This window comes from Phalacrocorax carbo, chromosome 2 (genome assembly GCF_963921805.1).
Source record: "Phalacrocorax carbo chromosome 2, bPhaCar2.1, whole genome shotgun sequence".
Taxonomy (NCBI): Eukaryota; Metazoa; Chordata; class Aves; order Suliformes; family Phalacrocoracidae; genus Phalacrocorax; species Phalacrocorax carbo.
The window spans coordinates 139594320-139619620 of NC_087514.1; the positions used below are offsets into that span (position 1 = coordinate 139594320).

A 25301-nucleotide genomic window follows, 5' to 3' on the forward strand; every position below is an offset into this window, starting at 1 on the left:
GGTCGAGACTGAAGCAGAGCCCTGCTTTTGTGGCTCACCGGGATCCAAGGTGCCTCATTCTCAGTGGTGTCTGCATAGGAATGTGGTTCTGAAACCACCTGTCTATCTCCGCCTCGGCTACCCTTATACTGCACAGCCTTTTAACTGTTTTCTGCAGCTCAGCCACCTGACAAAATAGCTCATCAACCCATGCACACCTTGTGCAAGTACTTACCGTTTCACCAGGAGAACGTTCTGGGCACTCACTGCAACCTACTACCTGTACTGAAGCCTCCTTCCTTACCACATCCCTCTGGGTGGATGCATCAGACATCTCTGGGGCTTTCTCCACAGCAACACTGGTTTTAGCTCTGAGGCGAGTGCCCACCACTTTGGCAGAGAGCTATCGCACTTCCCTGGGCTGCGGGCCTATGAGCAGGGTGCAGCGCCCTTCCTGCACAAACTTCCATGCCATGCCCTGGCTGATGTGCTGTGCCCTGGTCGCTCGTGCTCACCTGAGCTGTTTAAATATCCTGCGGGCGTTCCTGGCATCCAAGTACGTCAGCGTGGCTTGTGAGAACTGCTGGGACCCCGCAGGCTGCTCTGCTCTTTTTCAGGCCACCTTGGCTCTGGGAACCCCCTTGTCTGCCCCAATCTAGCACCCAGCTTTCACCTTCCTTTCAAGTCATATATGAATATGTCGAGCAACCTATATCCTGCACGTATTGCAGCTCAGTGTGGCATTAACAAAAATCAGTTCTTGCTATTAAGCAAACTTTAAAAAAAGTTTTCTCTATTTGCATTTCTGCAAAGTTGTAACATCTCAGAAACATCTAATTTTATCGCCATATATACAAACCTTCTCCATAAAGAGGCTGAGGCATTTAGAATGACAAATTTGAACTCTGCTTCTATAAAAGGAAAAATACATATTAACTTAGATTATTATTAACTTACCTGACTAAATATATTTCCATTTAACCAAATGCTGAACTTGCATGTTAACAGTTAACCTACAATACAGTATAAAACGTAATAACTTTAAGAGAAAAACATTGGTAAGTAACGGACGTTGCACTCAGGCACAGTTAGCTGTTAGGGACTGGCTATTTTCACTATCTATCTGCTGTCTTCTGAAGCAGTCATCTTGGTCCTGTTCCCCAAGCATGTCCTGAGCAAAGGACCAGGATTGTTCTGTTTGTTTTCTCTTTTACTGACTTCCTATTGCCTATTGGCAGTGTTTCAACAGAAAGATGTTAAATTTACAAAAGAAAAATTATATTGTTAAAGCCAAATTCTACGTTACTTTCTTTCTCTAACTTAAAATACAAAGGAAAAATGCCATTCACAGCTGAGCTTTATATTTTCTTAGGCGTTTGCTTCACTAGAAGGCATTCTATAGCTTTATCAGCCACCACATGTTATCTGCATTGTAATGTAAAACAAAAACTTGAATCAAAGAATACCATACGCTTCATTCAGCTATAAAACATGAAGAAAATTACAAAAACCACATAGGAAAAAATTGTGTATTTCTTTTAAGTTATCGCACACAACTTAATTTGCAGAACATCAATATTTAACCCTAGGTCTAAGGTAGAGACACTCAACTCTTGTCAAACTGCAGCTTATAGGAGCAAGGAACTCAGGTTTTGCGTTCCGTGTCTCACTAAGGATGCGAGGGTGGCCCACAATACAATTTTGCTGGCTGATGTAACCATTTCCAAGAACCCAGAAAACACTGTCTCACTTAGAGAAAGACAAAAAGTACCAGAAATGTAAGGTCAGCAAAGAGAAAAGCCATGCCACTCTTGGTTCTGCTCCAGTAACATCCCTTATTCCTGCATAGATGACCAGGTATTGGCTGGATAACTGATTAATAGGGGGTTTGGGGATTCAGTCAGTTGTGGTCACTTCTACTTGGTTTAATTCACAAAGCTCACATTGATGTTATAGGAAGCCATAGGCTTTCAAAAGGGGACACAAGACATAGAGTCAGTATACTCTATTAATAGAAACAAAATATTTGCTTGCTCTATAAATATAATATATTCTATCATAAGCAGTAGTGTCCAGAAACATTATCCAGTGAGAATGCCATCTCTCTTCCAACATTCCTGGTAACCCGTTTTCTCTAATTTTCATATTTAGGATACTACATATCCTTAACTGCATTGGTTAATACAATAAAATAGCATCCTAACTGGCTACTGCATTTACTTTTGTTGAATTTGTTTATTACCACATATATTATGTGGTTATGTTCTTATTAGAAGACAGCTTTGCCCTTCAAGAGCAATAAAATCAGGAAAAATACAAATATTCTAACACAAAAGGACCTCATGCATCTTAGTTTCCTCTCTTAAAAGAAAACAGAATAACTATGATTTTTCCAGAAACAGAGTTCTAAGAATGAACGTAATGCCCTCTATTTTGGTCAAGCAAACTGCTCAGCCCTAAGGTTCTGCTGCTTACACTTTTGTAAAGCTAAAGCACCTCGTTGGGGCCAACAATGTAAAATGTGCGCATCCGCTTTCCCTTTGTATTCTTGGTGTTAAATAAAAGATTAATTTTCAGCATCTATTAATTTATTTTAAATAGTATGCATTATTTTTTCTGTTTCCATTAATTTATTTAAAAATGCTTAAGTAATATTTCTTTTAAAAAATCCCAACAATGTATTCTATTCAATGGCACCAGTGAGGTTCCGTAAGAGTGTTTATATTCAAGGTAATTTTGAAAATGTGTTTGTAAGTGAGGGGAATAATAGTGACTATTGGCAAATTTCAGTGGACATTTTACAGACAGAATAATATGGTTACAGATTATAAAACTGGGGAATAAAATCAGGAAGTGGGCATGACTTGTGTTCCACTCATAAAGAAGTGATGAAGAGGGAGTACTTATGGTTATCATTTCAGAAGTGACATTGGGTTTGTTTGTTTAAACTCTTAGACCAGTTACTAGAAATAAAGTACACATTTCTAGAAACCATGATAAATTCATGGAAAGACTGAAAACAACACATTCTTAAAAGCCACTGCTATAGTAAGAGCCTCTCTGGAAAATTTCACAGGCGTAGTAAGATTCTGAATTAGAGTCTAAAGTTGTATGAACAGATGGGTATTCAAACTTTTAAGGAAACAGTTAAGTTTGAATATGCAAAGCAGTTATTCCCATAAAAACATATTGGGATAATCCTTGAAAAATCCATCATTGCATGGTTCCCTGAAAATGTGTCTCAAAATGTTTCCCAGAAGAAGCAATGCTGCTATTCTCTGATGACTTACAAATTCTTTCCTTACTTATGTGGCAAGTTACATCTTTCCCAGGAGACTGCAAAATCCAATTTCCCTGTAAAGAAATATAGGTCCTAGGTACCTCAACTAGCTTAGAAATACAAAATATCAGTAATATCTGTTAAAATATCTGTATCTACTTGCATTGTTGTTGCCAGTGTTTACTTTAAAGATAAAATAATTATATTTGTAAGATTATTTTTTGCTGTAGCTAATCATTATTGCATTATAGACTGAAATACAGACTCTTTGTGTCTTTACAGTATGTATGTGCTTTCTTAAAAGTAAAGAAATTTTTTATATTGGTATTCATGGTAACATAGCAAACTATTTTGGGGGTGGGGGTGGGAGTGTAAACTGTTAAGTATGTTCCAAGCTTAAAATGGTACATTTTTAATACATAAAAATATTTAGCTCAGATCAAGTATAATTGCTCTAGCTGATTTTAGATGCCACCTGAAGGAAAATCCAAGTAGGGAGAGAAAATAGAATTTGCGCAGAGTGTTAGACAAAGAAAATAATTACAAAGAAGCTGCTTTGAAAAGCAGACTTCTCCTTCTACATGTAGAGATACTGATATTATTGCCAGCACTTTATGGTTTTAATAAATTCCACATTACTTGTAGCACCAAGACCATAGAAGATAAAATTCAGGCTTACTAATAGCTATATGAAGTTTGAAATATACAGTCCTTAAAACAGATTGAATAGTTTAAGTTTCCGAGTTTTGCATGTTGCCTGGTAGAAGGTGGGGGTTCTTTCTCTGTTAATATTCAGTCATCCTTTGCCATCGGTGAGAAAGCATTCAACAGGACAAAGTTTTCATACTACTTTACATGCTTTTTATCATAAGGGCTGTTTAAGCTGCCTACACCAGCACCCACTAGTACAGCTGCTGTGAGGCAGATTACATGACACCAGTCACTGGAAAGAAAACTGTGTAATGTTGTCATCACGGTTAAAAAAAGAGCTTCTGGAAAAACATTAACTTCAGTAGGAATCCCATCTGCATTCAAGGCAGCACATGTATAGCACAGCTATATCATATGGGTGAACTTGCGAAGGAGCAAATGATTTGCAATAGGAAGCATCCCTCAGAGTTACTGTCCTTGGGAAGTTCTGCCAGGCACTGTCAGAAATAGATGCAAAACACAATGTCTGTTTGGACAACAGGACAAAAAAATTGGAAGACATTTTCCAAACACAACAAAGGGGTTTGGTTTATTGTTTCAGCTGAGAGATGAGCCTGTATTTATCAAATGTCATTTTTCAGAATGGAACAAGTTCCTATACCATTTTAGAGGTTTAGTTTCGACAGATGGAGCCGACACGTTTAGTGGTGCTTGCTGTGGCCAGAGTAGGCTACTTACACATAGTGGTGCTGCATGGTGCTGAATAATTATTATTTTTTATCTTTTATATTTTTTAAAACACACTTTCAACTTTGCATATCTTTTACATTCATTTTGTGGGGCATGCTAATACAACATGGTGCAACAGAGATCCCAGGCTTCCATCTCCATGAAAGAAATGAGGACTGTGAGTGTGAACAGCTAATATTTAGCATACTGCCTGGCCTCACAGCAGCCTGTGCTTAGTTTTTCTTACTGAGGCACCTCTTCCTGGAAGTGGGGAAGTCCATCCCTAACTAGACTGTCTCCAGGCTCTGAAGCTACATGGAGCTGTGTCGATTAATGTTGCTTGTCAAGTGGAGAGCTATTGAAATAAGAGTTGGTGGTGAGGTAAGGGAGGTATGGGCTGAAAGACAAAGCTTCTTGCATGCTAGGGTGGTGATTTTGGCTTAATGTTCTTCCAAAACCTGTGCTTTGTGCGTCTTGACCACCTTTGCAAGAAGCACAACTGTGAGTAAAAGTCGCAGAACTCTGCCCTTGAGGGAGCATCTATGCATGGAAATTTGCTTGCAAAACTTTCTACTGAAACCTCAGTACCACGGTTTTACTTATTTAGCTCCCATGGGGATGATTTTGTCCTGGAAGCAGAGCACACTAGGGGGCTGGGTGTGTGTAACTACAGCACTGTGGCTTTGCTGATACTATTTTGCCAGTGCACTTCTACGTACTGATGCACAATCAGAAGGTGAACTTCCATTGATGCTTAGATGCTTGTGACCTGTTGGCATGAATGAAATTCAGTAACCTAAATTACTACCATTGAAAATAAAATGGAGGTTTCTAAGTCACTAAAACCCTTCTGAAAATGTTGCTTTTAGTATATATTATTTTCTAAAGAAATAGGATATAACATTTCCTTACATATTTCCCTTACTTCTTGTCTAAACAGAATCAGCCCAAGAAGCACTGAAATTCAGCTTAAAAGACAACAGTACTCAAAACAGAGAGTTTATAAAGAGAATTGAAGAGGAGACAAGTACGAGCTGTGCCTGTATTATTCTTGGCCTTCCCTAAATTTCCTGCTGATGGGAAATGCTTAATAAAAATTATTTTTGATCAGCTGATTTTAAAAGGACAGTTTGTTCAATGCCAAATTAATCGCATGGAGGAACTGGAAGTCTAAAAGATGGGCCATTTGAGGAATTTATGTTGTTGTTGTTGTTCAATCAGTTTCAAAACAAACACAGGAGAAGAAAACATCTATGAACAAAAAGGGTCAATTTCTAATTGGCTTTATACCAGCAAAAATTGCATAATTTACAATAATCTGGATACACATCAACCGAGTTGTTACTCTGGTCCAAAGGCTTCATGAAAATATGATTAGGAAACCCAAACAATAAGGTCTACCTAGGAATACAGTAAACCTCTTCCATAGAATCATAGAATGGTTTGGGTTGGAAGGGACCTTAAAGATCATCTAGTTCCAACCCTGCTATATTCTGTATTTTGGCAACAGCTACATGCACAGAATCCGTATTAAAGCAATGCCGATGTTGCTAATACCCTATCAGTGTGCTATGTGGAGATAAATGTGCAGTTTTCCTGAGTTACACCAGCTTTCTCTGATTTTCCTCTGCCTTTTAAGACTTATCTCCTATTGGTGCTGTATTAATTTATTAGATTATGAGGGTATGCTATAAAATCTTATATTTTGAATAAGCATTACATTTCATAGCTTCTCTTCAAATTATCATGTTGTCTTGTAATGGAATTAATTTAAGACTGGGGATCAAGTTCCACTTTATTCTTGGTTTAAAGCTGCAGTAGTAGTGCTCCAAGTGCATATTTATTGGAAATTAAGCTTCAAGGATAATCTGTTTATTTATTTTCACTGTATAATCCCATTCCTGCATCTGAGCTTCATGCTTTGGCAGATTACAGACTGGTAGATTTCTGGAGAAATATCTGACTTTGGAGTCATTTTTTACACTTCCATTGGCTTCTCAATGGCAAAAATCTCATTGAAAGGTTTCAGAACTCAGCATATAAAATGTCTCAGTTTATACAAAATTTCAACTCCCCAAATATGAATAGCTCCTCAGAAAATAAACACATTTTGATAAAAAGCCTTTTTAATAATTGTGTGGCTACATTTGCTTTGTTAGTAACATACTAAACATTCAAGAGAATTACGAGATGCAGTCAAACACAGCAGTAGGAACAACAGTTGTGATATGCAGATGTTGCTATGGGAAGAACCTTGAGTGCAATGTTTAAAGGCATAAACACTGCTTAATTTCCAAATGCCCATCTTTCTAGGAAGAAAAAAGCTGAGGAAGCACAAAATTATTCAATAATGTCAGGACCAAAGATATGACAAAGAAAAATATATTTCTTATCTTTCCCAATGCATCTGAAAAAATTACTATATATCATTATTATCTATCCCAGCAACTTGTATGGCCAGGATATTGACCCTGCTCCTAATTTCAACATTTATATTTAAGACAGGGGGGTGGGGTTTTTCGTGTTGGTTGGTTGGTTGGTTTTTTTGGGGTGTGGGGGTTTTTTTGGTTGTTTTTGTTTTTTTTAATGTTAAAAACATATTTCCATAGCTGTAAATGAGGCTGTGGAAAGACACTGTGGTGGAATTTGGTTAAGGTTCCATTTTCATTAATAGTTTCTTTCCATTTTTATTTTTTTTCCTTTAGGGAGAGCAAGGCCCTTTAGGTCCCTATGGTCCTCCAGGACTCCCTGGTGTTGGAGAGCCAGGACCCAAGGTAATTCTCAGTAATACGTCTGTTACAGTGCTAAGTGTGGACAGTCATTTTCTGGATGAAAGTTCTCATGTGCTCTTTTATCAGACTCAAACTCTTATAATCTAAATGTAAAATTGATACCATATTGACAGGTTTTTGTATTCGGATGGAGATAACAGACATGCCTTTCCAGCAACTCTAAGTTTTTATGATGATCCCATTGATATAATAGAAGTCAGAAATGATGCCATTTAAATGGGTCTTAAATATATGAGATAATTTTCAAGTAGTAGCAGATGCTTGCATTAATGAGTAAGCCATACTTCAAGGCATGGAAATACATCTCAGTCACTGTGATACACAGTCAAGTGACAGATTTCTTCACTAGGGAACAGATATTCTTATAGGTTATAAAATTCTCTCTCTCATGCAGCATTTAATTCCTCCATCTTATTTTATTGCAAAAGACTAGAAGTCTCGCGAAGTTGGAAATGTCATGTCTGCCTATGCTGGCCAGCCAAATCTCCTCTTGGAAAACTACAAAAGCATCTACATAGGAAACATGACTACTTAGTTTATGAGAGTTTTGTCAGAGACCTACAGCTCAGACTCAAACAAGATATCTAAATTGGGCAGAACTAGATCTCACCCTGGTTCTTCTGGCTGCTAAGTCTTTGGTGTTGCTTTATGCCATTTTTTCCCTATTTTTTGGAGATAAGTGCCAGTGTCTAAAATACCTGCATTTTTTTTCTTTTACTGTTCTAACTTGTACATTCATTGAACTCCTGCATGTTTTCTGCACAGTGGGGCAGACCCCAGAATATAGAGGGGTTTATATAGCTCAGAAACTATTTGCCATGTAAAAGGAACAACTTCTGGTCATTCCAGAAAGGAAAACAGTTTATGGAGAAGGAATGGCACTCCCAGTCTCTGTGCTACTCTGGGGAGGGATAAAAATCCTCTGTGCTTTTATCGTTGAACCACACAGCCCTCAGTAAACTGGAGGAATTGTGAAGATTATGACACCTTATAAATAGAAGGATCCCTCACACCTGAGCATTCCTGCTGCCTGACTTCATTCCCTCATCCCTGTGTCCTGCACTTTTAAGCAGTTGCCCCTGTGCAAAGTGATAACCCCCCTTTGCTGTTGGCATGAGGGCTGGAATGCGATCTAGTGGTCCAAGTATTAACTGAAAGGTACTTTCAAATGTTTCTAAATTGTTATTTATGCTTTTTTTACATCAGGAGATGTTACACATTTGATTTCAGACCTTTCTGGTGACATCATTAAGTCATCTGTATATAAATGTTACACTTTTCAAAAACATCAAGTGGGATTAGGACTGACCATCCTAATATTCTCTTTCACAAGGGTGCTCAAGGTCAAGAAGGTAGAATTGGATTCCCAGGACCTCCTGGAATTGGTGAGCCAGGATTACCTGTAAGTCAGTGATATATATGTTGGAAGTGGGCATATAATAATATAAGTCTTAGTGAGTGTAATTGATTGACAGCATCTGTTTTGGCTACTGATTCCATAAACGACCTTGCACCTAGTCTGGAGCAGCAGAATTGTGTTCAGCTATGACAGCCTAGTGTTGTGGCAGTAACTGCATGTGGCTTGCCCAAGTGGGAGAATAAAGCCATGTCCAATCAAGTCTTGGGGAAATAAAAAATTGCTTGGCCCATGGGAGCAGGACTGCAGTATCCAGTTTTCAGAAAGACATGGAGTTGTATATAAATAGCTGTACCCCTACTTGTTTGAGTTGAAGATAATCTTCAAAAATTGTCTAAAATCAAATTTTAAGATGAAAATCCAAGAGCTCAGTCATTCCTCAACTCCTGTGTGTAATTTGGATTGCATCAAAAACGAAGACCCCAATTATGTGCTTGTAATTTTATCCTTATTCTGAATTACAGAACTTTAGCAAGGTTTTTGTAATGTTGAGTTAGTGCTGACTGCTTTTTCTTCCTGAAATGTATAAAATGTATGATTTTCTTGTGTACTACATTAAAAATGTCAAAGATATCGTTAATTAGGAAGCCATGAATGTGGATGGGCATTAGATTAATTCTAATAGTATTTTTGAAAGTCACTTTGGGGTTGTAAAAGACTATTTTTCGGGGGGGGGGGGGGAAGTAGAAAGTTTTTGCTTAATCAAAATCATCCTTAAAAACTCCTTAATAGCTTTAAATAATGAAAGATAGCTGGATTTTCTGGAAGAATAGAAAGTATTAAAAAAATTATAATCTCTCTACTTGTTTAAAAAAAAATTGTCTTCGCTAGTTTTGTGTTTAATCTGCCATTTTGTATGAAAAAAACTTGTGTTCAAATTAATCATTTTCATTATGAAAATAATGAAATTATTTGAAATTATAGGGAATAAATTTCACAGTGGTAAACGTATTTATTATAAATTAATCTATGGGTTCCTTTGACTTTCAAAGGTACAATCTTTAGACATTAATTACATAATTCACACCATTTCAGCATTAGCTTATTCTAATCTAAATCCTCCAATTAAGCATTGCTATACTTCATTTTAATTGCCTGGGCTGAGCCAACTGTTATGGAAGCATTTTTACTTACCAGTGTCATAATAGTTGCAAGAACCTATACTTGCAGGTTAGACAAAATGTCAATAAAAATGGAATTGCTAATATAGTCTCAACATATTTTTCTTTTCTTAAAGGGACCACGTGGCCCTGATGGTCTGCCAGGTGAGAAAGGTCTACCAGGAGAGGGCATTCAAGGCCAAAAGGTATTTTTATGGAAATTATTGTAATGTAGGCCAAATTTGCAGTAGTGTCTAAGTTATCTAAGATCACTGATCATTCCACTGGTATAAAATGTCAGCTGACGGATCTTGGTCTTCTGAAGACTGCTCAAGTGCTCTCTGAATATCCCTCCAAGTTCAGAAACTCTACCAAGATAATGACAACAAAGTCATACAGTCCGTCTAAGATTAGTTAGTTAATGATTCTTTTATTTATGTGTTTAATAAGATACCTTATTTTGGTAGCATTAATTAGTAAATTCTCTTCTGAAAGACTACTTAGCTATTTATTACTTATTTATTATACTTAGCTATGTTCTGTATTAGAAGAAAACATTCAGGAACTGTTCTCATTTTGTCTTACCATTTTGAGAAACTAAAAGATGTGAGTCTCTATGGACAGTTGCCTCATTAAGGGCACTTGCTAGGTTAATATACGTGAACATTCCTTTTTCTAAAAATAAGTACAAACAAGCAAAGATCTATGATTAAATCGCAACTGGGCTTCCCATCAAAATGTATCCCTCTTTTTTCAGTGGCTTCAAGATTCTCTAGAGTGTTGAACTATTAAGCAAAGAAGATTTTTCTTCCTTTTATGGAAAAGATGTTAGTCCTGTCCTTGCACCAGGTTCTGAATTGTTCTCTCTGACTAATGAACATTTTATTGCATTTTCAAAATGTAGCTTCCTTCTCCTAGTATTGCATTTTCTCCTTTTGACCTCCTGTGTTCAACAACAGAATAAATGCAGATGAAGCATGTTATGAATTTTAACTGAATTGCTTTTCTCTAATACTGATAATTCCATTGACTATTTGTCTTGTTTGTTTGTGTATTTTTTTCCTCATTATCCACATTGTGATGACCAGTTTGTCTAGGATGTTTTTCATTGTAAATTTCCAAACACAGTTACAAATCTGTCCCATATTTCTAGGGTGAAAAAGGCTCTACAGGTACAGTTGGTCCTCCTGGACCACCAGGTCAGGAAATCAAAGGTGTCAAGGTGAGGTACAGAGTATTTTCCTAATCGTATCTATAGTTACTTATATTTGTAGTTAAATTAAAGATGAATGATTCACACACTATTACAATACAAAGATATGTTTTACCTGAAATCTGAGGAACTATACTACAATATTCCATGCAGCTCCATAGTCTGCACTCATCTATACAAGTAGCTGAGCCTGTTCATATTAACTGAGAGTGCTAAAGACTGTATTCTGTGCAGCTGGGAGTATGAGTGAAGAAACGGACTTTTTTCCTCCTAAATTTATTTCACAAATATTGTATTTAAAATATTTTACATTTTATTCAATTATTTTAACTATTTAAATATCTGAGTCATCTAATCTAGTGGACCTGGAACAGTCAAAGGAACACTCTGACTTTTGAAATTTATTAGCTTTTTGGTGCCCAGTCCCCCGAAGATGGATCCAGAAAAATTTTGATTCCCTTGGCCTGATGGAATTCCAGCCTGTATCTTGTGCATCCCCAGAGAGTGACCAATGCAACACACCCAGAGGTCCTATAGAACAGAGACAGTGATTCCAGATCCTCCTTCTCATGATTTAGTGCCATAGCCCTCTTCCTACTCTCCATTGTTTCCCTTCCCTCCTGTCCCCACAACTCCTGTTCTCTTCATTGCCCCACACTCAGCTTCAGTGAGAGGAGAAGGCAGCACTCCCATCCAAAGTCATTGACAGCTCAGTAGGGAGTGCTTCACAGATGTGGGAAGTTTAACTCGAACTTACTCATCTCACTGTCCAGTCAAATTGCTCTTCAAAATCTTCAGAGCAACCTAGGTAGTGTGGTGTCGTCTGATTTGGCCTGTCTTGTGAGGCTTGGTGAGCACCTGTCAGACCAACTTGCTCGAGGCCTTAGTTAGAGGAAGATTGGTTGTCTGCGCAGGAATGTGTCATCTTATTCCCATGACTGTATAGGAAAAATGCAGCGATGGCCAGGACAGTAAGTGTCTGGGACTGTTTCAGTAAATAAGTGTTTCTGGCATAAGTGAAACTAATGGGTTTTTGTTTTCTAGGGACTGGTGTCACACATTCTTGACACCTTCATGGGTCTGTGCCACTTTCAGTACCCACATGACCTCCCCATATTACTCTATTCCTGTAATTCCCTTTGCCATAATTCCTCTATTCCCTCCCAAAGTGATGTAAAATACCATTACAATACCACGTGACAAAGATTTTTCAAAAATACCCTCTAGCTGCAATGTTTACCATTGCAAGTTTTTAGTCTGTTGTGCAAAAAACTGTTTATACTTCTGTACAAAGAAATCTGTAAAATTAATCTCAGTGTGTAAAGATAAGCTATGAATCCTTCTAATAGTAAGGTTACAGCTGTGATCATCTCATGTTATAAATGAGATAGAGTTTCTAGGTAGGAAGGGGTATTCTTTTTATTAGATCAATTGCCTTAGGCAAACTTTCAGGTATTCCAAACACATTTAACTCAAATAGAAGGAGCAAACATCAAAATAATACAGCTTGGGGTCTCTTGCTCTGTGTTTCGTTAAATATGTTAATCAGCTAGCATGGATTATTGCAATTTAGCTCTTGGGAATACTTTTTGTATAGGGTGAACAAGGCCAGGTAGGACCACAGGGCCCAGCAGGACCACCAGGAATAGGCAATCCAGGAAGCCAGGTAAGTCTATATTTTGGACACGTAATGAGCATTTGCATGTAGTTTTCATTTTATACTTTATCAGAGCTCTAATTTTGATGTGAAGACATTAAAAATCTCGCAATGACTTTCAATTTTAAAAAATATCAAGGTAGTCTTTAGGCAAAGCTTGTAACTATAAGTGATTCCAACTGATTTGCATGCTCTTAGAATCAAACAAACAGAAGTTTGGTCTAATCTGCATGATAATCTGTGTAGGAGATAAATCAGATGCATTGCTTGGATGATAACATATTGTAGGTAAGAGTTTCACAAGGTTAGAATCCATCACTTCTGAATTTCAAGCCCTTTGAAACTTTGAAGCCTTTAACAACTGGATACAGAAAAACTGCAACATCCCAAAGGATCTTCTGGGTTTTGGGGTTTTTTTTGGAAAGAAGATAAGGGTTCATGCTTCCACCACACTATCCCAATGAATCAGGGCTTAGATGCAGATACAGAGACACTTCCCATTTGTTTTCTCCCTAAACAGTAATTGTCATTACACTTCGGTACATCAGTGAAATCCACAGGATGGTGACAAAAGAAAATAAAAAAAAGATCTCAGAACTAAGCCTGAGGACAGGCAAGCAAATTGTTGTCTTTTAAAGATAAGATAAATTCATTATTAGCTGAAAGATGGGCACATGGTGAATTTCAAATGTGGAAAGAGTGTAATGCACTAACTCATTTTGCTTTGTAGGGTATACAGGGTCCACAAGGAAACCCTGGGCCAAAAGGATCTAAAGGTTTTGGTCTGCCAGGTCCAAAGGTAATGGTTCAAACATTATTTTTCAAAAATAGCACAAACAAGAAACAACAAGTAATGTATCTTTGCCAGGCTTTTCAAGAGTGTGTTTGATGAGATGAAAATATAACTCTTCATTGGAGATAACAATTTGTTTTTGAATCCTTGAGGGAAACCACCCACGTTATCAAGGTGTTCCCAAAATGCAGCATATGGCATCAGCCCTTCACCTGTATGAATGTGGATTTTAGGTTCTAAATAAACAAAAATTTATGAACAATTTATCTTTCAGGCATGTTTATATTGAGTGAGTTTGGTGCCACACACACATCGTGTTCAAGTATAGCATTTTACCAAACAACTTAGCTGTAAACCAGCGATGGTTTTGAGTCTTAAGTCTAGTCCCACCATGCCTTCAACCTATTCTTCATCCTTCCATGGTCATCATGAGAAAGAACCAAAACCAAAGATAGAAACATTAGGAGAGAAAAAAGAGCTTAAGTGTACTTAGTAGCTGACACTGCACAGCAGAAGTCGGGAAGGTAGGAAGAGAACAGGAGTGTGGGGTAAACAACCACTTCTGTCAAAGCCCAAGCCTCTAGTGATACAGTGTCAGGTGAGCACTGTAAGAGGAGAAAAAGGGAACTGCGGAAATCCTAAGGAGACCAAGTGGAATCAAGTGATGAACTGTAAAGCAGAAGTGTGCTTTGTAATCACCTTGATTTACAACAGGAAGACGTTAGTCACTGTAGCAAAAGCAGGGAGAACTCCAATAGTTTTTTTCTGGGCATTACTTTGGTGTGTAAGTAGCTGTTACAGCAGCAATGTTTAATATTAATGTATAGGTAGCTGTGACACGTTACGATTGAGGGCAATTTTCCTAGCTTGAAAAAGTATTTTAAAAGGCAAAATTGAAAAATGGAATTTCCTTTTTTTAAACTATTTTAGAACTACTGGGAGGAAGAATCATAAGGGTAAAACTTTTAAACAGAAGTTCTGGATGTTCTTTATTTGGAGTCACTTTTCATTCAGTGACCGAAGAGGTTTTGATACAGTGGTATAAAGTAAAAAATAAAATGTATTAAAACAAAAAGGAGAAAGTTGGGATTATTCACTTTGACTTTCTGCCCACTGCAAGGTTAAATAAAATTGATGCAGTCCTATGAGTTACTAGGTTTTTTAAAGAACAGAATTTTCCAGTTGAAACTGCTTGGCTGAAAGCTTGTCCACTTAGAATCATAGAATCGTAGAATATCTCAAGTTGGAAGGGACCTGTACGGATCATCAAGTCTACTTATATGTGTAAAGCAGTTAGTGAAATAGTGCAAGTAATGAATGAAGCTAAATTGTGTTCCTCTGTTAAAAGACTTTTTGTTACTAGGGTCAGCCAGGTGAACCTGGGCAAAAAGGAGAACCAGGACTTCCAGGAATTGGTGTACGAGGACTTAAAGTGAGCGTGGTTTTATTTTTAACTGCTTATTACAGGGCCTTCTAATTCTTTCATTAGTTGCTGATAAACTAAGTAAAAGATTTTTTGGTATAAATTGACTATGATCAAAATAAGAAGGAATTTCAATGACAGATATTCACTATTACTACCTCTGTTCCCCTGCAATGATTTGAAAAAAAACCCAAAACAGTCTATGTGACAGTGGTGGTCATACTGCCTACATGTTAGGACAGTTGTTAAACACTTAAAGCTTTGCCATCAGCTGCCATTTTGAAGACTGTATACCATGTTCTTAATGATTTAAGTAGGGCTTCCAAAATCTTGGGTAAGATGACATAGACATCTTGGGTTTGGTGATTTTTCCCAGGATCATGGAAGAAGCACTTGGCAACACTAGTTCCTATGGATAGTTTCAACTCCTTGTGGCAAGTCTTAAAAGTAATGCCTAGACCAGTTTGTACAGCCAGTGAGGTGTTAGTCTCCAGTCAACAACTCCACTTAGGCATTTTTGGCTGACCATTCCTTAAGACCCAGATGTTTGACTTTGCAAGTAAATTACATTTGTATCATATTGTTCTTGTGCACAGAATAACAAACAGCATTCAATCATGTTTTTACTCACTGAATAAATGTAAATTTATTTAATACAAAATCAAGATTTAAGAAGCAGGTGGGGATCTTGGAAAGAAATTTAAATTACTTATTTTAGATTGAATGAGTAGAAAAATTTAGAATATTTAACTTACTGGCAATAACAACCTTTATTTGAGCAAAAATATTGTGTGTCATTAATATATTAACACACAGTTAGTTAGATCAATTTTACAGAATAAATTATTTATTGACTTATGTAGATATCATTTTTTATTCTTCTTTAAGGGAGATATAGGTCTACCAGGACTCCCAGGAGCAAAAGGGGTGCAGGGAGATCCTGGGAAGTCAGGGGAAAAGGTAAGGAAATATATTTTACCGCATGTAAAAGGTGTAGATGAAAAAAGAACAAACCATTTTTTGCAGGTATGCAATGGCAGGGGGTTCATTCCAGAGGATGGCATGTGCCAATACTTTTGCCAGAGAAAAGGGCCTAGGCTAGTTGAGATGTTTCCAACAAAATTTACTAATAGTGGCTACCATCTGAATCTGCAGTTGATTTAGCTGCCCTGCCTTTTGTGGGCTATTGACTCCTGTTAAACATCACGATCTTACTGGAGAACAGATAGCTTGTGTCTTTAGCATGTTTCTTACAGCCTGTTCAGGTTTTTCCTGACACTGAGAAGTCATGATCAAATTACTGTGACTTAGGGCATCTAGCAGGGTGGTGAGTTGTGGCTGAAACCTGTCAGTCTGGTACAGAAATCATCACAAACAGCTGAAACCAGGGCTGCTTCTTTCCAAGGGAAATTCTGAGATTTTAAGAGAAACTCTGCCACACCTGGAAAAAGAAGCATAAATTCAAAATGGTGGAACAGAATTTAGAGGGGTGCAAAGTAGAAGCAGAGTGCCAAAACCAGTCAATTTAGAGTAGGTTAAATGGTGGCTTTTAATATTAGTCTTTCCAAATAGAATGAGTTGCTGAGTGAGCAAAATTCAGTGCTTTGGCTGATTGTTGAATTGCTGCTAAGAATCCAGGTGGGTGCCTCCAAACTCTGATACTGTGCAGCTCTTAAATGAGGGTAGCAGCTGGCCAGCATGTAGAATTGATAAACTGAACAGGCTTCGGAGTAAGCAAAACAGCATTTTTTGACTGCAGGTCTTTAATCAGAAAATATCTGAATGGCTGTAATTCTATTAACAATGCAGCTTCACAATTTTTTCATTTACAAGGGCAGTGCAAATACCATTTTGACAAGCTACAGCCTGAGGCAGTAAGCCTTCCACTGTAGAAAAATATGTAGCATTCCTGATGCTACCTAATCATTAAAAAAAAAAAATATAAAATTGTCTACTATGTAAGTGCTCAGAAATGAAGATCCCAATGTATCAGAAGAGAAACATCAGAATTAAGAGTAAATGTTGGGTTAAAGTTACAGGTGGCTTTTGTATTTGGGAACGCCGGGTTTTTTTTTCTCTTGCATATTGCCTTTATTCTGATGATCAACTTGGTGCTGTCATCTTAACTGTCATAATTTTTTATAAGTTAAAATAATAGTACCAAGCAGCTACTTTGGGTATTCAGGAGAGTGCAAAGAACAGCTTGATGCCTGCAGTGAGTAGTACAGTGATGTTATGGCAGTTATTTGCAGGTGTGAAGCTGTCTCACAGAAGTGAGATACAGACTGATGCCTATCAACAGCAGGGTCTGTAATGCCACTTCCATCAATAGCTCAAATCACAAATGGATTTTTAAACTTCATTTTAATCTATTTTTCACTTTCTAAATTACCTACCGGCATCCTGATATACTGATCTGGCTTCTATTATGCATAAGTACTTTGTAGATAATGTTCCTTAATGGAATGTTTTATGTGGATTATTTGTGAATTATTTGAAGCAATGTTTCTGGCAAATATTTGCAGCCTGGATTGGCCTTTGGCTACAGAGTTGCCTAAAATTTTTGCTTCCTAAAAGTTCTTTTTCTCAGAATTGGTCAACCAAGACCTTTTCTGATAACTTTGCAAGCATTTCTCTTCCTCATATGAGGATATGCATGCAATTCTTCCTACAAAATGTTGATGCAATTGCAAATGGCACTATTACAAATGTCTGTGAAAATAAGGAATATGAATGCAGGAGGGTGGAAGGGTTTTAAGAAGACAGAATACTTTGGGTTTTGCAGCAAAAAAAACTTAACCAGTTATTTACTGACATTTTTGGGAAAAGGGTTTGTGCAAGCATTGTTTCTCATAAATCTGTTGATTCAATAAAATTAGCTACAGGAAAATTAATTAACCATCTAATCTCTGTTAGGGGGAAAAGGGAGATCAAGGTCCAAGAGGCCCAGAAGGACCCCCTGGCAGAGGAGATGTAGGCCAAAAGGTATGGCTTGGCATGCACACTGGAGAAATACTATAGACTTTAGAATGACCCATTTTATAATGGTTCAGATTCTGGCCTGTTTTTTTTATTCATTATATCTTAAGTAGAAACTGTATTTTAACTGATGATTTAAAAGGATTTAAGAGAGAGCTATGTGTTCCTTAGCCTGAACACATGCAGCAAAGTCAGAATATAAACATAGACCCTAAAGTTAATTGGGCAGTAGAGATTTCCTAAAAATTCAGTACAGCATTTTCATTAAAGTTAGGAGGAAGTAAATTATCTCAGTATGCTGATAGGGAGAGAGAAGGAGCAAAGAGAAATTAGGTGGCTAGTTAGACATCCAAATATTAAATTAGAAGGCTGGAAAGATGCATTAGTAGTCAGAGCTTTTATCTCCCACCTGGTTAAATTTAGGACATTTGGGTCAGATTCCAGAACTGAATGGGTCTTCTGTTGGAGTGGAGCTTCTAAATACCCTTCTAATTATGGGCATCATAATTGTCGTGGGTTTGGTTATTTGTGTATCTCCCAGTGGTGAATGAATCTTTGCTGTGATTGAAAATAAAGGTTTGGTTTTGTCAGGGTGACCCTGGAGAAAAAGGATCCCAAGGACTGACCGGTCATAAAGGAGCACAAGGCCCAGCTGGACCAAAAGTAAGCTTGTTCCTCCAGGGTAACCCTTCACTTTGTGTTTTATAAAAGGATCTATGGAATTTATGTAATATAGAAATTTCTCAAGCATCTGATGCTCGGAGATTTAACAGAACAAAGGAAAAGCAGAAATATTTCCATCCTCGGTCCTGAATGACACAAAAGTCCCAAGGAGAAAAAGAATAGGTAAACATATAATTACAGACCTTATAGTTATGTGTGAGTACTGAGAAGCTAAATTAAAGTTGTCCAAGTGATACTAACCATAAGCATTTCACAAATTATTACTTTGAAACATTAACTCTCTATTACAATATTTTGTAAGTGTCACTCTGAATGATATGGAAATTGAAATAATACAAGTGTTCTGGTTATTCCATTGGCTTTGTAAGCTGGACACAAAAAATTAATTAAAGTTGAAAAATCGAATACACGGTTCAACAAGTAGTTATTTAAAACATGAAACTGGGACCAGGTTTCACAAGAACAGTAAGTTGATTTATGATTTTTCCCAAATATTGTCTATATTGTAGATAGATCTATATTGTAGATACTTTTACAATATAGTATTGAAAAAACTTTTTGCGACCGTGATACCATTTTCTAACAGGGTGAACCAGGAGAGAGAGGACCACCTGGTGTCGCTGGATCATCTATTCAGGGACCTGCTGGACCAAAGGTGACTATCTGATATGTGTTTGCTGGGGACCAGAGATTGGAAAATGTCTACTGCACACTTCTGTCAAAATTAAAAGAATAAAAGTTAAAGAAGTTAAAATTTCTTATTGTAGTAACAAATATGACTGAATTTTAGAAATAAGGACTGAAAAGTACTGAAAATTAACAGAGTGATTGGGGGCCCTTTAATGGGATGCTGAACTTAGTGCGTGTTATTGCCTCCTGAAGCCATTTATTAAAAAAAAATCTTTGTTACATTTCTGTTGTTCTTTGCCCCCTCCCGTGAAATTAATCACTTTGGAGTAATTTTTTTTTTTTCAAATTTACGATGCATTTTGTTTCTTAGACTAAAGGTTTCCTGAATGTGGCAGTAAATCCCTGCAGAAATGTGTCTATGTGAAGTTCTAGGGGGTTATATGCTGAACTAGATGATTTTTTGGAGATGAATATTTGTATGTCACTTCCAAGTGAACAGCTGGCCTGTAGATAGTACTCTAAATGAAAAGTTATATACAAGATAGCTAGATCTACATCCACCCCATTTGCTCATTCTCAGGGAAAACGTACCTGAAACGAGTGGGACTTGTCCCACTGCGTAAAACCAGCAGATTCGGCAACAGTAAAGCTAACATCAAAGGTTTTTAAAAAAATTTGAAAATTCATTACTACCCCATTTTTATTTTAAAAATAAAATAGTTGCTCTTTTTATAATATGTCAGTTTTCTTCAACTTTAAATGATGCTTTTCAGCTTTGGTGATAGTTTTTAGGGTAGAGAAATCACTAATGTACATCCTATCGTTCTGAAGTAATTTCATCCCTGTTTTTCTTCTTCCTTAAAAATATGTGTGCCCCCACACACAAGCGCATGCAGGTATTGTACGTACAATGTACTCGTCAGCCTGGCAATGGGACATCACAGAGGGCTAGGATGAGGCTTGGACTTGTTTGTGCATGGAGGAGGAAGGAAGAAGGGAATGGAAGAAGCTCAGGGTACACCTGAAGTAAAAATGTGACCACAAAGAAAGAAAGGAAGGAGGGGGTAGAGGGGTGCTCATATTTCTTATAGTGGTTTAAAACCATAATAACATGCCAAACTTTATGTCAGGAAAATCTAAGTGGCATGCTATAAGGCACAACTTCTATGAAGACGGGTTTCACTATACTGGTCTCCCTTCTTCACAATTTCCTGGTTACTGTGACATTTTTTAATATACCAGTAAGTGAGTCAAGATTACTTTTTGATAAAATTCATGCTGAAAAATAAGAACTTTGTAGACTTTATTGCCTTTCTCATTCTGATTTTATTCTGTTCAGTGCAGTCTATATCACTTTCATAGCAGCCTGGCCATGATCAAAAATCCAGTGGAGTCTGTAGCAGTTTTTCCAAACCCTTTACTAAATTTTAGATCAGGGCTTTTTATGTGCAGTGGCTGATGCAAGAAAACAAGCATTTTTCATTATTATAAAATGCAAGTTGCTTGTCAGAAAATATAAAAAACTTTTAAACTCCATAACAATGTCTTTGTTTAAACAAATATCTGCTATGTTTCCGACAATTGCTCAAGAATGTAACAGGCTGCACAAGTCCATTTTCTCTCTCCATTGTTAAAAGTACAGTGATTACTAGTAATTGTGTTCTTGGAACATCCTGGTATCTGCAGTAGCAAAGCCAGACATCAAAAATATCTAATGCAGGGAATCTGTATGTTTTTCAAAGCTGGGAGTTATCACGGTCTGAGGTCTGTTCACTACATCTCTTAAGTATTTGACGTAGCAGTGGCTGATTGCTGGAGGTCTTAACTCCTAGACAGCCATGGTTGTGTCCACTGGAAATTTATTTATTTTAAGCTACACCCACGTTTGGGGATTAGTTTTATTTCCCTTGATAACCATTACGCTTTTACTAATATGGAGACAGTAACATTAGATAGCTTGTTTTTCTCATATTCCTTTCTCATGCTCACAGCTGCTCAGTGGTTTTGATAGAACATTTGATCTTCATTCCCGAGTGAATGTTTCCTGAAATACTGCCTGTCCTTGTCACTAATGTTAAAAATTGCAAAAGTTGAACTGAAAATTTAAATTTTCTATTTAAGATCCTTAACATAAAATAAAACATCTGTTGGCATAGATTAAACACTAGAAGGAGTCAAATTTTCTTCTGTGAAGGGATAACACGACCAACTTGAATTCTAAGCCTGATTGCTTTCCAGGAAAGCCACCGACAGAGCTAAGTTTACCAAAGAGTTGGACTGGGTAATATTTGAGGAGAAACTCAAGTTTCTTCCTGGGTCTTCAGACTGTGGAGCTTGCAGTTTTGAAGTGTTGTGCCATTGCATCCATAGCCTTTCCAAACATACTCTGTCAGCACTTGTCTTCAAATTTTTTTGGCGTTCTCTATGTGCTCTGGCAGAAGCAAGGTAATGCAGCCTTACCTGTGTGGGCAAAAGCAGGCAGAAGCCAGAGGTGAATCTGGCCAATGAAACTGAGTTATGATATTCAACCTTCAGCTGAAAACTAAAGCCATCAAGTTATTCACCTAGGCACAACAAAGTCTTCGACACAGTTGTGGAGACGCAAAAGTGTAAAAGAGTTCAGGATCAAGGTAGTAAAAGCTTCCTCTAGAAATACTGATTTCGTATTACCTAGCTCAACAATTGTCACTGTCAGAAGGAACTGAATACTCGTTCTTTTCTGTAAAACTTTGGAAATTAAAAATTAAAATAATTAATATATGTTTGGATTTTTTTCTTTCTGGATAGGGGGATCCAGGACCCAAGGGGCCACCGGGAGACGATGGACTTCCTGGAAATTCAATAATGGGACCAACGGTAGGAGTTTTTAGGCAAAAGATGGAAAATAAATAAAAATGAGACATATGCAAAACTGTTGTGAAAATGTAGAAACGACTTGAACAACTTTTTCAGGAAAGTAACTGGCCTATTCTTCAATTTTTCCATCATTCCAGGTTAAGTGTGTTTTTTAAAATAATCTTACTATCTTTTCAAAGAAGAAACACAAAACAGATTAAATAACTAGTCCAGTGTACCTCACCCTGCAAACTTCCCTCAGGAAGTCTTCATTAGGAAGGTAGCTCTTCAAGTTTATCTCCACCTTTCATTATCTCATGTGGTCTTTTATACCTCTATAAGGTCAATATGCTCTTTACTGAGTATAAATTGAGAGGTATTAGTTATTTTAACAGTGGTGTTTCAGTATTACCAACCTTGCACATTCTAAAATGTAAGACCCAAAATAAAGACTTTTAAATATAGATCTTTTGGAAGTACTTATTTGCATATAAGTTACAGAATAGGATTTACTTGATAATATCCTTTACATTTTTAACTTCAACACAAAGAAGGAGTACACATGAGTTGACATAAGGCTGCTCAAAGAATAAGGTAAGACCAAGGACCATAGTCTTGCCAGTGTGAAATAAGTTAGAGGAAAATGATATAGATTAATTTGCAAATTAATGGGATTTTACCACTGCTGAACAGTGAAGTGACTTTTTCAAAGAATGGTTCTATGTCTCCTGTTTCTTAAGTGGTAATAGTAGTTCAGGATGACTGTTAGGTACATAAAGTTATGACGGCTATTTCTCCTTGCATGATGCATTACAGTTATCAGCATGAAATTTTGTCTGATATTTTATCACCAAATTAGTCAAACACTTTAGTAGGGGTTTTTCCCAACTCCTTGGAATTGCCTTTCATTAACTAACCTGAATAATATGGCATCATTAGAAAACAGCGCCACTCACCTTTCTACATTATTTAAGAACAAACTGAAAAGCGCAGTCCCTAGAACAGATTCCATGTCCTCTACTGCAAAAACTGGATATATTTCCTTTTACTTGGCAGTTTTCACTTCCTCCCCTCTGATGCATTTTATGACATCATATTATACTTCTGTCAGTCATGATCTGGGTTGAAACTTTCTATGAGCCTTCTGCCACTTATGATAAGGGAATAGTTCCAGAAGACTTCCTTCAGTGTTTAGGAAAGGTACCATTCGTGTCATCTCCTTTCCAGGCTGAAATAAGGAACGTTCTTAGTAAACCTCTTTTTTTTTTTTTTTAATTGCATTTACTATATCTGCACATAAAATGTTCCACTCAATTCCACTGTTTCACTTCTTGGGAGTATAGTTGATAGACCCAAATTCAGAGACCAGTTAGCTTATGTGTACCTAAAACAATGTCGTTCAAAATAAAGCAACTTAATGCAGTAACTTTTGTGTGATAACATATTAGGAATACCAATAATGCTTTACTCCTGGCTTGAGAGACTTCTACAAGTACACCTACGAGAGGATGCTGGAGAGCACATTGATCCACATGCATGTGGTAGCTTGTATTTTTGAATTTTCAAAAACTCTAAAATTTCTTTACTTTGTCTAGAATGCTACTTCACTCTGTTTTTCTTATAAAAAGAATCGATTAACATGACTTATTGTCCAGTCCTATACATAATCATTTAGGCTTTGGTGATGGCAGTTGTTTTTCTTCTTAACAATGACCATGGTCACAAGATTTATGCTTATTTTCTGGTGGTTTTGTTTTTTCCTTATTTGAAAGAGTGTAGAAGCAGCTATCTCTATATTACTGCTTCAGAAAATCACTTTAAAACCTGCCCTGGAAAGGTTGGAAAAGTAGATGAATTAATTCAGCATGCCATCTGTGACTTCAGTGGCACTTGCCTTGTTGCCAGTGCCCTGACTTAGAGTCCTTGTGATTGTCTTTTCCAGACCCCACAAAACTGTGGGAAGCAGCAATCACAGAATTGCTCCTGGGCCATCTCCTGTTTATTTTGGACGCAGCTATTAAAAAAATTTAAAACTGAATAATCTGGACTAGAGAACTGTTTCTTGTAGCAGATTTGGCTGTAGATTTGACTTAAGTAGATTTATAGCTGTGTTACTAATGGCAAAACCAGCCACTTGACAAAGTCCCAATTTTTACAGAGAAGAACATGTTAAAATGTGTTTGGTATTTACGATGGTCTGCTAAGATTAGATGAAAACACCTGTTTGGCTGTTTTTTACTGTAGAGGAATTAGAAGTAAAAGTAGAGATGAACTCATGATCCATGATTTCCTTTCTTGTTAAAAAAGTGTAACCTTTCTTGTTAAAAAATTGATAACCTTTCTTGTTACTAAATATTTCTAAAACATTTCTCATTTGATCCACAATTTAAGAACTATGGATATTAAGAATGAGGAAGAGGTAAAATTGACTTTCCATTACAAAGCTATTCATGAACCTGAAGCGCACTTGTTGGTTAGATTTTCACAGAACTGGATCAGAATTCCATCATTTGAAAATTAGGAAACCTGAAGAAATGTTCTCCTGGGCTGATGCAGTTTGAGTCTGGCGATCAGGTTGTGTTTAAGTCTTCCAGTGAAACTATCCCTTTGGCCTGGAGAATAGAAGAAATTCATACAGGAGTGTTCTATGATGCACAGTTTTCTTTAAGCATAAGGCATGCTTGCATTCCCATCCCAAATTCCACCTTGAAGTGGTTTCAGGGTTTCATCTTAACCAGAACATTGAGTCTACCTTGTCTTTCTTCATTCACTTATCTCATAACTTAAACCTTTCATGTATATCTTTAGGAGAGCCAAAGCAGCTCTTTCATTTGTCCTTGACAGGGCTAAATTTGTTAAAAAGATCTGATTGCTTGTGTCTCTGGTAGAGACATTCATGGGACAGGAGCTTTGGACCCGAAGTCTGTTTTAGTTGGATATGTAACTAGAATATGAGTTGGGTGGTTCTCCAGTCACAGACACTGTGTTTGGACAGACCAGCTGCTGAGATCTGAGCTGCTATCAGGACTCCATTTGTGGTTTCTTGAAACATTATGTTATTGCAGAAATTGGCAGAAACAATGCACTGGTGAAACAGCAGTTTTCAGTCATTTGTAGTTTCTTTCTTCTAGCTATTTAT

General features: G+C 37.1%; 1 protein-coding gene across 1 annotated transcript in view; it reads left to right on the forward strand.

The window, feature by feature from the left end:
* The window catches only part of COL28A1 (collagen type XXVIII alpha 1 chain), a 79877-nt gene that overhangs the window by 25574 nt on the left and 29002 nt on the right, over window positions 1-25301 (forward strand). The window contains exons 12-23 of the mRNA XM_064444559.1: window positions 7345-7413; window positions 8765-8833; window positions 10086-10154; window positions 11102-11170; window positions 12759-12827; window positions 13549-13617; window positions 14975-15043; window positions 15923-15994; window positions 17951-18019; window positions 18605-18676; window positions 19284-19352; window positions 22115-22183. Of these exons, the coding sequence (XP_064300629.1) occupies window positions 7345-7413; window positions 8765-8833; window positions 10086-10154; window positions 11102-11170; window positions 12759-12827; window positions 13549-13617; window positions 14975-15043; window positions 15923-15994; window positions 17951-18019; window positions 18605-18676; window positions 19284-19352; window positions 22115-22183 (834 nt within the window). The remainder of the gene's footprint in view (window positions 1-7344; window positions 7414-8764; window positions 8834-10085; window positions 10155-11101; window positions 11171-12758; window positions 12828-13548; window positions 13618-14974; window positions 15044-15922; window positions 15995-17950; window positions 18020-18604; window positions 18677-19283; window positions 19353-22114; window positions 22184-25301) is intronic.